This window comes from Juglans regia, chromosome 5 (genome assembly GCF_001411555.2).
Source record: "Juglans regia cultivar Chandler chromosome 5, Walnut 2.0, whole genome shotgun sequence".
Classification (NCBI taxonomy): Eukaryota; Viridiplantae; Streptophyta; class Magnoliopsida; order Fagales; family Juglandaceae; genus Juglans; species Juglans regia.
In genome coordinates this window covers 5,166,742-5,183,557 of record NC_049905.1, presented here as the reverse complement: position 1 = coordinate 5,183,557, position 16,816 = coordinate 5,166,742, and the positions used below count along the sequence as shown (strand labels likewise).

General features: G+C 35.4%; 1 protein-coding gene, 1 long non-coding RNA gene and 1 other non-coding gene across 3 annotated transcripts; all 3 read right to left on the bottom strand.

Annotated features, from left to right (window-relative positions):
- Window positions 1-929: 929 nt before the first annotated feature.
- On the bottom strand, window positions 930-6,192 carry LOC108988974 (protein PEP-RELATED DEVELOPMENT ARRESTED 1, chloroplastic). Its single transcript, XM_018962409.2, has 9 exons — window positions 5,722-6,192; window positions 4,718-4,873; window positions 4,029-4,097; window positions 3,754-3,924; window positions 2,790-2,933; window positions 2,349-2,507; window positions 2,163-2,228; window positions 1,880-1,939; window positions 930-1,340 (listed from the first exon to the last, which is right to left on the bottom strand). The coding sequence occupies exons 1-9, from the start codon at window positions 6,058-6,060 to the stop codon at window positions 1,296-1,298; spliced, it is 1,209 nt and encodes a 402-aa protein (XP_018817954.2). The 5' UTR covers window positions 6,061-6,192; the 3' UTR covers window positions 930-1,295.
- On the bottom strand, window positions 6,183-6,255 carry TRNAK-UUU. Its single transcript has one exon. It is a non-coding gene; the product is annotated as a tRNA-Lys (tRNA).
- Window positions 6,256-9,315: 3,060 nt separating this feature from the next.
- Window positions 9,316-10,370, bottom strand: LOC109021160. Its single transcript, XR_002001046.2, has 2 exons — window positions 9,925-10,370; window positions 9,316-9,564 (listed from the first exon to the last, which is right to left on the bottom strand). It is a non-coding gene; the product is annotated as an uncharacterized LOC109021160 (long non-coding RNA).
- Window positions 10,371-16,816: the final 6,446 nt, after the last annotated feature.

Below are 16,816 nucleotides of genomic sequence, written 5' to 3'. Positions count from 1 at the left end.
TTAAAAAAAAAAAAAAAATCTTCATAATATGTTTCAATTTTCAATTGTCAAAGTGATACTCACAACCTTCTTTGAGTTACTCAAAGAGAGTCGTTTCTATTGTTAATGCTAATGATAGATAATAAACAATGGCCAGAGACCATAAGGCATTCATTGTCATAGTTTTGGATCAAGTTTAATGAGTCAAAGAGTTCTCACCATCACCATTAAAGAATTTGAATAGTGCAAAGGTAAAAAAGGAGGCAAAAAGGAAAATAAAGCACTGAACTTTATATGGTAAGGGAAAGGAGAGAAGAAAAAGGAAGATTTTCACACGTAATTTCATCCCATTTTGTTGTTTTGTAGCGAAACTCTCTCTTATCTATTTTAGTTGGGGGCTGGAGGGGGGGCACCCTTAGACATGAAACTCCTTTATTTCCATATCACATATAGTTGTGAGGCAGTAGATGGAAAAGACGGCTCGTGTGAGCAAACTCAACCTTTATCATTTGGGATTTTCCTTTTTTTCTTTTTTCCCACTAAAAATGGTCATTTCATGGAGGGCAGAAGACCCAAGAGACACAGGGGAAGCATTGCAGGACACAAAGGTAGGCCAATCAAATAGAGAAGGCGTGGTACCAAATCCTGGTCGGTGGAAGTTCATATTACACTCAGAACATGCTTTACACAAAAGGCTGAGGGAAAAAGGCAATGTAGAGGGGGGGACGTGGGGAAAAAGCCTAAATAGATAAATGGGGGAATCTACAATCTACAGCCATCCTTTGCTTGGTTTGCTTCTACTACTAACAAACACCCAAAATCATTACCAAGGTCCACTGACGTTTGCGCTGATGCCAGTATCAACATGACTTCTAAACTGGGCCCTTTCCACACATGGCATCCCGCTATTCTTAATTGTATTGTGAATCTTCATCATTGCTAGCTGATTCTGAACATAAGAAAAAGTATTGCTGTAAGGTATACAAGGACTTGATTCGTTCTATCATTAGAGGTTTAAGTAATAATTCAATTATGACAAACATTACACATGGATGCCCCCCCTTTTTTTTTTCTCTTTTAACTTTTCATACACAAATCACGGTGGAATAGATGGAACAATGCTTCCTTCTACATTTTGTGTATGTAAGTAACTTTTGCAGCATTCTTCCTGAGAAGTTCCCCCGAGTTCTATAATTTGGACTTCTGACTTCCGTCTATTAACAAGACCCGCCGTGCTTCTCTGTCATCTGATGGTGTGTGGTAATCAAAACTGGATTCGCAATTCAATGAGGGAATTGGCAGCTCATAGAAAACAGCTAAAATGCTATTTCCTGAAGAACTTGGAGTGTCTTCTGATGAACCTGGACACGCAATAAAAGCAACCACTAAGATGAGTCATTTGAAGAAGGGTGAAGTAAAGAGCTTTCTATATGGAAAATAATTCAACAAGCATAATAATGAAGTTTCATGACTGAAGTAGGACTGACGTATTATGGATAAAATTTAGCTTTGTCTATTGATTCAATCAAACAAATGTTATGCTTAACCCAATAAAAAATAGAATGGTTGCAATATCATTTGAGCAGAAAATGGCTGACTTTACAGTTTGTATTAAAAAAATGTCATCGGATCAAGTTTGGCAAGTGTCACTGGACCCTCCAGAAGTATGGGTGGGGAGTGATGTGACAAATTATAGTCCCAAATGGCAGGCGAAGTATTTCCCAACAATTAAAAAACAAAAACTAAATCTTCCAAGATAATAAAATTGAATGCAATTTATCATCTTGGCTATGAATTCAAACAAATCTTGGTTATGAATTCAACAACTTGTAATGCTATTTTAGGTGGGGATGGACGAGAGAAAATGAAAGAAAGATTATTAGGAAAAGAAGGGAATTACCCATTCTAAATGTTGCGCTGTGATGCCAGAGTCGTTTCCAGAGTATATGCCCCCTAAGACCTAGAAAGTCCAGACATTAAAAGTAGTCAGTACTTTTTTTCTTGGCAAAAGTAATCGCTAGTTGTCTATGCATAATTGCTATTCTGGACGTCAGTGAATATATATTAAACAGTAGTTGATTTCAGTTATTCAAAGCCCATGCAACATACAATTAGAGGGTATGAGAAAAAGAATTAAGGGCTTGTGAATATTAATCCATGCTAGCAAATATGAAGTGACTTACCTTGGAGACGGTCTCAAGAAACATGCCAGGGCGCACAGGAAGTGGCTTCCTTCCCGTAACAGATTTCTGGGAATCATTACATGTGGGTGGGTCAATATAACATGATACCAAAACTGTTCACAGGCATATATAAATGTATGACATCCCCACCACCAACAAAGTGATCAATAGTATGGTAGAACCTACCCTTCCTGCAATTCCACTTGAAGCCTTTCCACCTGTACTATTTTCCTCATCACTGTCAGAGTTATCCGCACCTTCTTCTTTTCCTTGCATTACATTGTATATCATCTCCTGGACGGTTTTCCCAGGTTTCAAAGCTACCAGTTTGGTTAAGAAGTTTACCTGCGCTGACAAGATTTTCAATCATGCCCAGATGCTTATTATAATAATAGAATTAGGTATCAATTAGACATCATAATAATAACATACAGTATTTCAATACATATTAAAAGTTCTTTTTTCCTATCTTCATTGATAGTAATACAACTTGCATACCCTTATGGGATTGCACCCATGACCTCAGCTAATCTGCACTTAAAAATCTTGGGTAGCATGTTTCCATGAAAAGAACAAAATGACAGAAGAGTCGGCCATATTTAAAATCTTGAAAAAACATGCACAGACCTCTGCTTCAGGGAGAGTAGTTAAACCGCGGTCATTTCTCTCATCCAGTATTCCACCTCCCATCATATTCCGAGCTTCCTCTCTAATCAAAACAAGCCTTGCAAGAAGTTTTCTATCTGGAACAACAGGCCGAGTTTCCATTGTCTGCAAGGTTAGTAATGCTTGGTTAAGGGGAAAAAAACTAGACTTCAACCACAATTCATGCAGCCACTTTAATCAGTGCATACAGGCAACTTCTGATTCAATCAGGGAAGACATAAAGGTCTTACATTTAAAAAATTTCAACAATTAACTGCAAACTAAAGGTTCTTCATGCATCGTTATAATCATATTAAATAAGATCATAATAAGAAATCACCCATTACTGAGGTAGAAAAAAGTAATTACAAATGCAATTTGACTGTGAATGAAAAAAGAGCACAAAAACTCATTCTCTGAATGATATGGTGGATCATTTTTTTTACATGGGAAACATCAACTCTGGAAAGAAAAAGAGCCCGTGCTGTTCGATCACACTAGATATTGTTGTGGCTGCAGTGCTCGCAAGTTTCAATCCATGTTACAAGGAAAATAATTGAGGTATAATATAGACGTGTCCTCCAAACTCTATGGTTATGGGGATATTCTATAACATGGTCACAATTTGTATAAATCTCACAAGTTTCTTGAACTTATAAAATCCAATCACATTGAATTAGGTTCATTTTCTTTGTGCACAAGCTACAAGCCATTTACCAAAAGGATTCTACCATTTTTTTTTTTTTAAGAGAGAGAGAAGCAGGAGAACCACACAGTTGAAGAAAAGAGCCAGACTACATACTAGAAACAAATTCCACGAAAATTAGCACTCTGTTAACAACCAAATTGACAGCTACAGACTAAGGTGTGTGTGTTTTCCTAAATGTTGAAATGCTTGAATAATGAACCAGAAGATGAGAGCATGCAGGTTCTTTCTAGGATTTACCTCCAGTAAATCATCAGCCTGGTTAGCTATATCATTAAGATTTGCCCCAGGAATATGAACTTTTGTTCCATTCTCACTTTTAAATACACCACCACCACCAGCCACTCGGCGTAGTAGTTCATGTCTGCTTTCTCTCTTGGGAGTTCTGCATAGCAGGCCAATCACTTGAACCTAGGAAAGGAAAGGATAGAATAACTGAAGTACTAATAATGGTAGCAAAGGAACTAAATTTTGATCAGAAATAGAACTAGGCATGGCTTAAGGAACATCCTTACATGCGGGGGACACTTTTTCGTAAGATGGGATAATACTGTTTCCTTGATCACCTCCAACAGTGATTTGCGCTGGACAGAAACAAAGAGAAGAATGGATAATAACATTTGCTAAATCTCATAGCTGTAGTCGCCAGAAACTTTAAACCATCGTACAACAGCAACATCTAAATGAAAGATAAACCGATACTGATACTAATTCTAAGCTGTTGCACAGATTAATAGTAAAACCAGCTCCTGATACAGTTCTAAACAACCATTATTAGAACATACGTGCAACAAGATCACATTTGTATTGATCATTTACCTGACCATTCACTTTTGTATGATGCTAAAAAAATGTTTTCATCAGACAATATAATAAGAATACAAAAGAAGATTATACACCAGCTTAATTATGCATTGACCCACAAGAAACTTCGGCTATTGACAGGGCATGACAAAATGACAATTGCATCATCCGGATATTCCCACATTATGTTGGTTGCTTGGTTAAGATGGTCTAGGTTACTAACATGAGCATCAAGTTGAAAGAGAGAGTTAGAGATGTTTTCTACATGAATATTTATTGAAAACATTCTACATCAATGTTGAAATGAAGTCTTGTTATACTTGGTAAAAAAACAACTCAGGAATGACTCAGAATAGTCCACACCAATGCTCAGAATCAAAATATAAAGTTGAAATGGTGCCTTATCATCTTGGTCCTTTTCAGCAAGTTGGATCATGTAATCTAGGGCCATCATAAAACCCGATTCCATTTGATCAACTCTCTTTCCTATAACTCCTTGTGCAGCCAACTCCACAGCTACCTCCTCAGATGCTTCATCCATGTTCATATCCTCCAACTGTATCCACAATATATGATAGTAAAGATAAGCACCAGCTGAGTCAAGATCTTGACAATAGACATGAGAGGATAAAAAAAAATGTAATATTGACAATGCATTCAAAGATTGAAAACTGAAAGGTGCATTCCTTGGAAGTGATTAAGCACAGATAGAATGGATTGGGGTATAAATGAACAAGGCTACTCGACAGAAAACTTAAATTTGATTAGGTTAACTCGACTTCGCTCAATACCATTATTAAATAGGACATTTTTCATAACCACAAAATTAGAATCGATTATTAAATAATACAAACTCATATAAAATTGCTCAACTTGGATATTTTTTTATCAATAAACAAAATTTTATTAAGCATCAAATAGAAAAAAGCCCATATGGGACATATAAAAGAATGCAAAATTGCTCAACTTGGTTATTGTTCATGAACAAGAAGAGAAATATCATACACTCAACACCATATTCCCACCAGCCTATATAAATAGCAAGTAACCATAGAATTACAGCAATTTACTATGGAGATCAGCACAAAATACCCAATCATTGAACCCAACCATGTCACGCGTAGAAAAAGCAGGTAAAAGGCCAACTGTTCGGTCCTACACTTAAACAGCACGCAGGCAAACTAAGCAGCAAGCTTGGCTCATTGCCAAGATATTCTTAAGCACCAGCTCTATAAACTAGGAAAAACCACAAATATAGCCTGTTAATATTATGCACGGGGCTCGACTCTTAACTTCTGAGTGTGTCAACTCGGTTAAGTATATTGTGAAAATCCCATAATCTCCCCTCATTTTCTCAGCAATCAAAGAGGAAAACTAAAAGAAGATGGGAGGGGAAAAACTTACAATGGTGATCATTTCTTGGAGAACAGATGTGACTTGTTCCCCTCCTTCGAGGAGGGCTTCATACTGGGAATTATCGAGTTTTTGGTTCCCTTGTCCTCCGTTTCTTGAACCCTTATCTCGAACGTCTACGAAGTCATCTGGATAGCCCCCACCCACTTCATAGCTTGCAGCAAACAAGGCCAACGACTGCCTCCTTTTCTTGGGTTGTTTTAGTAGATACTGCTGCTGGTGGTTGACGAAAGCGTAGGGAGTAATGGAGAAAAAAGGGGGGATAGTTAGGTTGGCGATGGGTGGAGATGTGTGTGAGGAAGCGGAGAAAAATAGGGTGCTGTTCAACATTTTTTCAGTTCACTTCCCGATTTTGGGGTTTTCGTTTCTGGGCAGGGAGAGGGAAAGAAGAAGATTATCTGAAAATACGAAACACAACGAAGATAATAAAAATTAAAACAGAAAATCGGTTACGCCGTCTGTGGGATTCGAACCCACGACCACATGGTTAAAAGCCATGCGCTCTACCGACTGAGCTAAGACGGCTTTGTTTATTATTGTCGTTTTTAACTTCCCTAGGATGTAAAAACACATTGATTGTATTCGTGTCATTGCAACTAAAATGATATTTAAAAAAATAAAAAAAATAAAAAAAAACCTAACAAAAAAAAACTCATAAATTAATATGGTACGTTATATTATTAATATATTTTTATTATAAATTATATTCAATGCATCATATGAAACTATATCAATTTAGGAATTTATTTTTGTGAGATCTCTTTGTGTGGTTGTAGCACTTCTCCTTCTGGCTTTGGTACTTTCTATATTTTCAAGAATAATAAAAATGATATTTAATATTAAAATCCACACTATCTATATATGATATAGTGACACTCATACACTATATTTTTATATGTCCCACCTTTTTCAAATTATACTCAACAGATTAATTAATATAACATGGTTTTGGTGAAAACTATTGTTGATGTCTAAAAAATTACACAACAGGTTGGAATGATAGAAAGAGTTATTTGCGGCCCCGCCATGACAATTCGGGCCTCGATCGATGTGGTCTGGAGCCCGACAATGGTCTGGTGTGACTGTACGGTATCGTTGCGTACATCCATGCAATAAAAGAAAAATAAGTGTAGAGAAAATAAATAGAGACATACAAATTTGGTGTGACTGTACGGTATCGTTGCGTACATCCATGCAATAAAAGAAAAATAAGTGTAGAGAAAATAAATAGAGACATACAAATTTACATAGTTCGGCATATTGTCTATGTCCACGGGGCGTTTGGGGAGGTGAAACCCATTATAATTTTCTTGTTTTACAATCTCTTGTTGTCTTTCATCCTCACTATACGATGGAGATATGAAATCTATTTGCTGGAGAAAGTCTTTTCTTAGGAGCCCCAGTTGCAAGGTTGAAGAAGCTGCTGAAGAAGAAGTCTAAATGGAACCCTCAATAGTCGTCTGGCTATCCCTTTTATTTGATCTCTCTTTCTGCATGCCTCCCTGCAGCGATGACACATGGCCACCTTTTTCTTTGCGTGTCTTACATTCTCTCATCCTTTCCACTTTCTCCCTTACCTTTCCCTGGCCACCTTCTTTTCCCTATGACCTCTTCTTTTTCCTTGCCTCATCTTTGTCCCATCTCCCTCTCTCTTCATTTGTCTTCTAGTGAGGGCCTTTTAGTGGGCTGGACCTGTTCATTTAGGCTTAGGATATTTTATCCCCTTCAGTTGTCCGTGATTCTTAAGGTCAATTCGCTCCAAAATAAGGTATTGAGAATTTTCAAGATAAAATATACAACAGAGGTTGTCCATGTAAATTTGACCGCATAAGATACTAGCACAACTCTCTTCTGGGCAAGATAAGTGGGAGACTGACTTGACCGCATCAGGTGCGAAGATTGAGCAGTTGAATGACCTACCTGCCTGTTGGGCGCCTAGGGAGCCGGTGTTAGGAGTAATGTCGGGCAGCTGAAAGACTAGCCCAAAACTTCGCCGTAAGGCAGGCAGGGCCGCCATAAGGCTCGACCCACCATAGACCCTCGATGAGAAGGTAAGTAGGAGGTGTTTGATAGTGCTTCAAGAGTCAAACTTGTTAGTGAAAATAATCTTTACTCATAAGTGCGAAATTTGCAAACCTGAATTATATTTGTGGAGTGTGGTGAAGGTCTGAGGTGGTTGTTGTGGCACGAGTGCAATACTTGTTGTTTGTTTGGGAAGATGTTGTACTGGTGTTGGTGTCTAGAGGCGAGTCAAGGGACTCGACTTGCAACACTCGGCGTTTGCTGGGAAAAATATTGTGCTGGTGTTAGTATCCAGGGTCAAGTCAAGGGACTCGGCTCTGTGGCATGAACATTGGCAAATCAAGGAATTTGTGTCCAGTTGGCCATTTTGGATGGGTCTTAAGACTCCTGCCCAACCAATCATTTGCAACAAGTTCAGGAACTCGACTTGGTTGCACTAAGGTTGGCAAGTCACGAGACTTGTGTTTTGACCAGCCATTTTGGACGGGTCTTAGGACTCTTGCTCGACCAAGCCTTCGCGACGAGTTCAGAGACTCGGCTTGGTTGCACAAAGGTCGCACAAAGGATGTCTGTTCCGATTGGCCATTTTGGATTGATCCTCAAACTCTTTCATGGTCAAGCCTTACCGGCGAGTCTAGAAACTCGGCTTGGTTGCACGAAGGTCTGCAAGTCAAGAGACTTGCGTTCTGACTGGCCATTTTGGACGAGTCCTAAGACTCCTGCTCAACTAAGCCTTCACGACAAGTCTAGATACTCGGTTTGGTTGCAAGAAGGTCGGCAAGTTGAGGGACTTGTGTCCGACAAGTTGTGCAGGTGAGCCCTAGGGCTCTAGCCCGATTAATGAATGGTGGCGAGTCTTGGGACTCAATTTGTCAACACGAAAGTCGATAAGTTGAGAGACTTGTGTCCGACTAGTCATGTGGGCGAGCCTTGGGGCTCTAGCCTGACCAATGCAATCAATAGAAATAATTTTGCAATAAAAATAATTGATTTGATTTCATATAATACGTTAGATCTATTTTATAATAAAAATAATTTTATAATCTAACGTATTATATCAAACACATTAATTTATAAATTTATTTTTTTTATAAAATTTCTATATGATTAAAATATTTCTCCGTAAATAAAGCAACGTGGGATTTTCTATGAGCGGATAAGTGGCATCACTCGTAAACTTGAAGAAAACAAAGGGCAAATGTTTTATCCCCACAATATCTTAAAACTCGTCAATGGTTATGTCCTCAAACGGTTCCGCTTCCCCGCTTCTACAAATCCCCCACATCTTACCCATTACCACTTTCATTCTCTCTTTCCTAAGGCTAGTGTATCACACTCTAGCTCTATGTGAAAGAGAAATTATATTTACAATTATAATATATGTCGCACATTTTAAAAAAAAATAGAGTAAATATAAAATTTATATGAAAAAATTAATTTTTTTTAATGATAAATCATGTTCTTTTTTAAAGGAGTATGCAGTATTTACATAACTCATGACTGTATCTAATATTATTTGAGACTACCTACTAGTCTTATAAAGCTTCTCCCCCCAGTTTTAACTGAATACTCAAAAACTAGTTGTTGATAAACACGGTTTCACTTTTAACTGAAATGTCATACATCAAACATTTCAAGATCATATTACAAACCCAATTTAAAGAGTACATTACAAAATACAAATCACTATTCAAAGACACAAACTAGCGAAGACACAACAGAACTGCATACAATTCTGACACCCACATTCTTAATTCTTGCAAATTATTGATAGCAGCCGGAATGTGGCGCATCCACATACCCTTCAAGAACCTGAAAAAGGACAAACAGACCAGAAAATCAAAATCTTGTTCCAGATAGTTATTTTCCTTCCATTCTCTTAGGTCTCTCACATCAATACTATAACCGTTGAAGGCAATTTCTTTGCTGGATTGGGTCTACTAAGAACTATTGAGCTAATAGATGTTGCTTAACTTACAGGCCGAAACAATCTTATCAGGCCCAAGGGAAGTTACATGACTTTTGTGGGTTCACTTGAGTTTTATCTCTCCCTTTACGTTGGAAAACAGAGGTTGCTTGCAACTGAATATTGATACAAAAAATACAAGCATCTGCGTGTTTTTGTGAGTGCGTGCGTGTCTCTGTGTGTGTGTGTGAGAGAGAGAGAGAAACCTTAGCAGTCGGCAGGTGGGGTGAGGCTGCACTTGGCAGGCAGAGCCATGGCAAGATCAGGGTCGATGCCAAGAGCAGGCAGCACCATCGAGTTCTTATAGGAACAAAGGCACTTCAAGTCAGCCCCAGAAAGAGCCTGACAACAGCCAGGCGTTGGGTCAACAGGGTCGGGCTGAGTCACCGATGGCTTGCACGCTGAAAGACCATCATCATCCATGTCACACAATTTCACAGCAGCCCTCGACCCCTCAAGCAGTACTGCAACCATCAAAAACACCAACGCCAGCTTCCTTACCATCTCCATTTCCAACAATAGAAAGCTCAGTCAGTTCACTTTCTCTTCACAGGTACATGGCAATAAGTAACTCTTTTACAGTTATATAGAGAGAGAAAGAAGAAGGTGATCGGGAAAACCACACAAACTTTGGAATCAACCCGTGAATGGGGAATTGGCAGGATTCGGGGGGGGTCACGGGGGGCGCTTGTTGTTGGTCGACATGATTAGTTGTACTGCATGGCGGGGCCATTCGCTTTGTTTTCAGGTTAACTCGTGGCTGGGACGAAGGGCGCTCACATTAGTAATATAGAAATCAATTCAATCTGGCCGTGAATTGGAACTCGAAGGAATATTATCTTGGTTTGTCGTTTTTGTGTTTCTTGATGCATGATCGATGGATTTTAGTGCTTGTTTTTAGTACCTACGATCGACTCCAATCGACCTGCACGAAATTGGTTCTTACCTACCTTGCCACGATTCAGCATTTCTTAACTGCTAAGTGCTAATTAGTTACGTGGATACATAGTAACATAGGTATTCATCTTAGATAGGAGCTACAGAAATATCTTAGAAATGTAAATTTATAAATTGATCCGGGTGATTTTATATAATACGTTAGATTTATTTTATAATAAAAATAAATTTATAATTTAAAATATATATCACATTGAACTATATTATCTTATGAGTTTCTTTTACAAAATCATTTTGTGACAAAAATATTTTTGGTCGTAGATATATATATATATATATATAGATATATATATCCATGCACGAGCACATGTTGTGAACTTCCTCCATATATTTATTAGTTCTTTTTTACTTGTTTAAGCTTGGAGTTTCGATACAACTTTTAAGAAATCTTGAACTCCATATGGATAGAAAAATGCTGGATCTCCCGCTGGGTTTAGAGTGTGTTTTTATTTTTTTTTTAAAATTGTTTTTTATATAATTTTTTTTAATAATTTTTAATATTTTAAAAAAATAAAAAAAATATCATAATATTATTAAAAAAATATTTTCTTAATCATGAAGTAAAATAAAAAATTATAAGAAATATTTTTTTTATAATTTTTTATTTTACTTCGTGATTAAGGAAGTATTTTTTTAATAATTTTTTTTTTAACTTTCTGATTAATGAAGTATTTTTTTAATGATATTCTAAAGTTATTTTATTTTTTAAAAATATTTAAAAATTTATATAAAAAATAACTTTAAAAAAATACATGTAAAACAACATTACACCCCCAACGGAGGCTCCAACGGAAAGCCTCCAGCGGGGCTGTAGCACTACTCATATAGATATTATACGTATTGCTTAAGAGCAATACTAGTAGCCGCCTAGTTAAAATGTTAATTTTAATATTTTTATTTATTTTAATTCTAATTATAATCAGAATATTTATTCATTATTTAAAAATTACATATTAACTTTGTAACGGATGCTATCCTAAAAGATTTACTTTTTTACCGGTCTTTTCTTACAATAAGAAATTAAATGGATAAGGTCCTTAATCAAATCTTCAGTAACCCACCAAATCTCGAAGTGATATTCATAACCCAGCATTGTGATCAGTTTGAAGTAATGGAGACTGAAACTAAGCACGCAAGAAAGTGAAGAACATGCCCTGATGCTCACAAAAAACAAAAGAAAAAGAAAGAAACAAAGTTTAGAACATGTGATCAGCGACAATATTGAAATGGTCATTCCGGCCAAAATAATTATTTTATGCCCAAAAAATATTGGCCAGAAATTTGGGTTGGCTAGATTTGGCCAGCCAAAATCATGATGGCCAAAATTAGCACTTACTTCAAGAAAAATGGGCTTTTGTGATTATTTAATTGCGACGAAAATATTCTATGTAATCAAAACAAACTCATTTTAACTATAAATAGTGATTTCGTTGAAATTAACTGGCCACAAATAAACAATTTTCTTGTAGTGACTGTATATACACTTGCCTCTTTTGATGCAGCTATTTTTTAAAGTAAATTAACTAAAGTTTGACTAAAATTTGACTATATCTAATTCACTATTAGTATTCTAAAGTCCCGTTTGGATGTTGAGTTGAGTTTTTTATGAATAATAGAGAGTTGAAATAGTGGAGTGAGTTTTGTAGGGTCCAACTAATATGAGTTTAAATGTGTTTAGATGTTAAGATGAGTTTAAATGTATTTATAGAAAGTTGAAAAAAGTTGCAGGTCCCTCATGTAAAGAAGTGTTGAATTGCAAAGATTGTGAGTCCCGCGTGTAAAGATGTTTTAAATTGAGATAAGTTAATAATTTGAGAGTTAAGTATTTATATATTAGACTCAGTTTAAAATTATTTGATTAAACTAAGTTGATCTGATCAGCTAAATCTGTCAACCAAACAAGGCCTAAGGAGCTTGCAAATAAACACGAAAAGAAAATGCTATGGGTGAAATGTTTTGGTAAGTACTATAGAAAGCAACTATTGATACACCTAAAATAACTCTTTTGACAACTATATATTATGCAACTCATTGTACAATTAAAATAAATTTTTAAATTTACAAAACAATCCTATAAAGTTGTAAGATAAATATAAAATAGTTATATTAAGCTGATCATTTTCATTTTTTTCGGCCCTCTCTTTTTGAGCTTGGCGTGGGTATTTGCAGCCTCCTAAGAACCTTCCGGCTGATATAGATCTAGTTATACCAATTGTTTTGGGCTTTAGTACTGTTAATTAAATATTCAACATATATATATATATATATATATAATCTTTCGTAATAAACGGCTAATTTGAAAAGTGTGTGATTTAAATAATGCACATAAGGTAATAATTGATAAAGTTTCAAACTTATCCCAAATATTAATTAATTTTAATTATATTTTAATAATTGTATTCACGTATGGGTTTAAGACTTTAACACATAATTAAATACTTAATTCAATGGATAAGTCAGGATTCAAATTCAATATCTCTACTCTAACATCATGTCTTAGACTTTACCATTAAATCACGATAACATGGGGTTTATTAATGAAATCGGGGGAAAAAAAGCAAAAAAGAAAAACGAATCGAGAAGAGTATCTTAATTAATAGGGCTACTGTTCCTGCATGCATGGATCGCTTTGTTATTATTATGCCTATTAATAACGCATCATCAAACCCCCCGAAAAACGAAACAGAAACAGAAACAGAAACAACCAAAGGAAAGAGATGGCCGATCGAAAAACATGGAAAAGTATAGGCAAGGCAGCATGACTAACGAGGCATCATTCTCCATTCCCATGGCAAGCTGCTGCATGAGCAGCAGAGGAGGAAGCGCATTGCTCAAGATAACTAATTGCCGTCAAGAAAAGCTAAGGAATTCTCTTAGCAAAGAGAAGATCAGCATGCATTAGTCAAGATACTAAGTTTATTTTGTTATCTCTGTTACAGTCTTAAGTCTGCTCATATAATTGCAGCTAGACAAACAATCTAACCTTGGCATGCATCCTCTAGTGTTAATGTCCCTTTGAACTCTAACCACATAGCAAAAGGTCATAAACCTCAGCTACAATTATCTTTGCACATCAAATTGCTTACCTCAATCAGGGAGAGAGAGAGAGAGAGAGAGAGAGAGAGAGTACATTCCAATTTCTAAATAATTTTTTTTGCTACTTTGTGTATTTGATATAAAATTTACTATGTATGCATAGTATTGAAAAGAAAAGTGTCATGCATTTAGATTCTTGATCTTCGACTTTAATTTATATTGTGTTGCTTCTGATCGATGCAGAAAGAGATTCCCATGCATATATCAACATCTAGTCCAAATATCCAGCTTTTTTCCTGCACTATATTATATGTAGGCGCCCGGTAGGCCATATCACCCAGCTACCTCCAACTTGCCCTGTTCCTTTCTTTGCTTTATCTTTCTTTCTCAACTCTATCCATGGCTTCCCTCCAGGTAACGCTCTCGAGGTTTATTGGAAGACTAGTACTAGATACATCATTCATATATTTAAATAGATAAGCATGTTTTCGTATCAAGATTAAGTAATTGAAGTATTTCATCTCATCTTATTATTATAATTTTTTAAAATTTTTATATAAAATATAATAAATAATTTAATTTTTTTAAATTTTAAAATTATAATAATATTAAAAAATAATATTTTATTTACTTTTCAAACTTTTAACTTTTATCTCATATATTATCGACTTTTATCTACCATTTTAATGCAGTTGTTTGGCAAAGGCTTTTTTCTAAAAAGGGTTGATATTTTGGAAGTGCTTGGAATTAACGTCGTATCAGCTGTTCCCATTGAATCATGTCTTGGCAACTTCACCAAGATCTTGAGACGAAAAATAAAAGAGAAGAAAAGAAATAATTGCAGACACACCCAGCTGGCATATATATACAACTAAATAAAATTCTCACCGGTCAACATTTTGAAACAACTGTGATAAATTAATGATACAGAAATGTTTTGGATTACGAATTCGAGAACTAAAAAATGTATCGAATATTTTTTTTATTTAATAATTAAGTAATTTTTTTAAATAATATTATAAATTTTTTATTTTTTTTAAATATTTATAATAATTAAAAAAATACATAAAAAAAACAAAAATAAAAAAATAAAATTAACTGAACAACTTCAGACTCCTTTTTCGATATCCCTAGCAGCTTTAAATGATGCACGATGCAGTAGCTGCAACAAAAAAGTAATGGTCAGAAACGGTCTCTGAATCAATGTCATGATTTACATAAAAAAAAAAAAAGTTTATTTGGAAATTATTGTTATTCAAATGTCAATTCTGAAAATAATTCTTTACAAAGATTCTAACGTTAAACGCAATTAATTCAGACTTCTTTTCTTTGACTTCTTTATATATTTTTTTTCTTGGAGATTCTAAATGAAAGTTTAGTTTGATGCAGTATATAATAAGGTGATGTCAGATAATTTATAAATAATAATAAAAAAATATTAAATAACAGTAGAACTCAACTATTTAAACACAACTTAAAGGTAATTCGTACTTCAAAAGGATGTAGAAAACAAGAAATCATTCTGAAAAAAGAGGTGGCCAATAAGATTGTGTGATCAGGTGAAATTTTTAGGTTGATCCTCTTGACGGTTGACGGTCAAATAGGTGACAACAAAACAGAAGATCAAATAACAAATGCATGATCAGGAGTCTCCAGCTGCAGAAGAGAACTTGGCAGGCGACTACTGATACAGATCATTTCACATGACCTACGGATAAACACCAGAGGATAATGATCGAAGAGGATAATGTACTAAAAACACTCCATGTTTTGATCTTTTGTGATGGCTTGCATGGAGAGTTGCGTATTTAATTTATTATGTTCTTCTATATGTGTGTATATATATATATGGTACGTAATGCTTGACCTTATTTAGTATCTAAAACACTTACATATATATATATATACTAAATTCTTCTATATACAGTCATGATAGGCAACCGGTGTGCAGTTGTTGATGCCACGCTAGCTTTAAAAAAAATGACAATAAAAGCAAAAGATTAAAAGGATACCGCCAGAAGCCAAAATTATAAAGAATGAAAAACTTATTGAAACAGAGTTTTGCATCGTCTAGATCTTCGTCTTCTCTTTCGTATGGTGTCTCGATTTTCTTTCTTAGTCTACACTTCATCAACTGCTTCTTCTTGTCAATGGATATTTGCTTTGGTCAGGCTCATACCTTTGTTTAGGAGAAAAAAAAAAAAAAAACTGCTGCAAATAATCTCATTTCTTTTATTAGTATTTTCTTTTTCTTGTGTTCCTGAGACAAAATCCATAACTTTTCTGTGTAGTTTTGTAGGATTAGTTACTGAGTATTCTTTTCGTTCTTGTTTCTTCCAGTTTTCTCACCATTTTATTTACTTTCCTTTCTCTGGGTCTCTAGCTATTGTTGTTTTTGCATCATTTGAGTTAAAACGTATTGGTCTGCTTGGGCTTTTGCCGTAGAAATAGAGATTTCTAGAAGCTTGTTTTGTGCATATGTGCGTGTAACTAAAGAGGAGGGAGAAATAGCCACTGTCGACGTGTCCAGCCTCAATAGGACAAGGTCTTTTGATACATAATTTTGCACCGAGCCCCCAGGAATCAACTTTGTAGTCATAATTTTGCACCGAGAGAACACAGAGAGTCTCGTCGATGTGGGATCTTCGTCTTTGAGGGAGAGAAATCGAGGGGGTGAAACACGAAGAGAGAGGAAAATGTTGAAATAGAAATGGAAGGAGGATAGGGATTTGGGGAACTGCAGAGAAGTTATGAAACAATACATTTTTATTTTGTCCACATCAGAGCCGTTTGCCCCTCGATTGAACCAGGCAACTGCAGCAAGAGTTTTTCTATTACTTTTAAGTTTTTTCAAAACTTGGATTTTTAAACTCGAAAAAAAATCTTCAATTAAAAAAAATACGTAGAAATGGTTGTTAAATTGAGTGCTAACTGATTTGGGCTTGATCCTAATGGGATTGAGTTTCCTTAAAAATTTTCATTCCAAATACTTTTTACAATTACACGAAGAGAAGTAGATATATATAAATTTATAATATCATGTGGATCCCAAGATTAATAATATTGTTGCTAGTTGGCTATTTAATTATTGCATTAGAATTCACA

Coding starts and splice junctions, on each gene's coding strand:
- LOC108988974 (XM_018962409.2), bottom strand. CDS start 6,060: ATGTTGAACAGCACCCTATTTTTCTCCGCTTCCTCACACACATCTCCA. Junction 2,229..2,348: donor CAAGTGGAATTGCAGGAAGG/GTAGGTTCTACC, acceptor AATGATTCCCAG/AAATCTGTTACGGGAAGGAA. Junction 1,341..1,879: donor CAGCGCAACATTTAGAATGG/GTAATTCCCTTC, acceptor TTGCGTGTCCAG/GTTCATCAGAAGACACTCCA.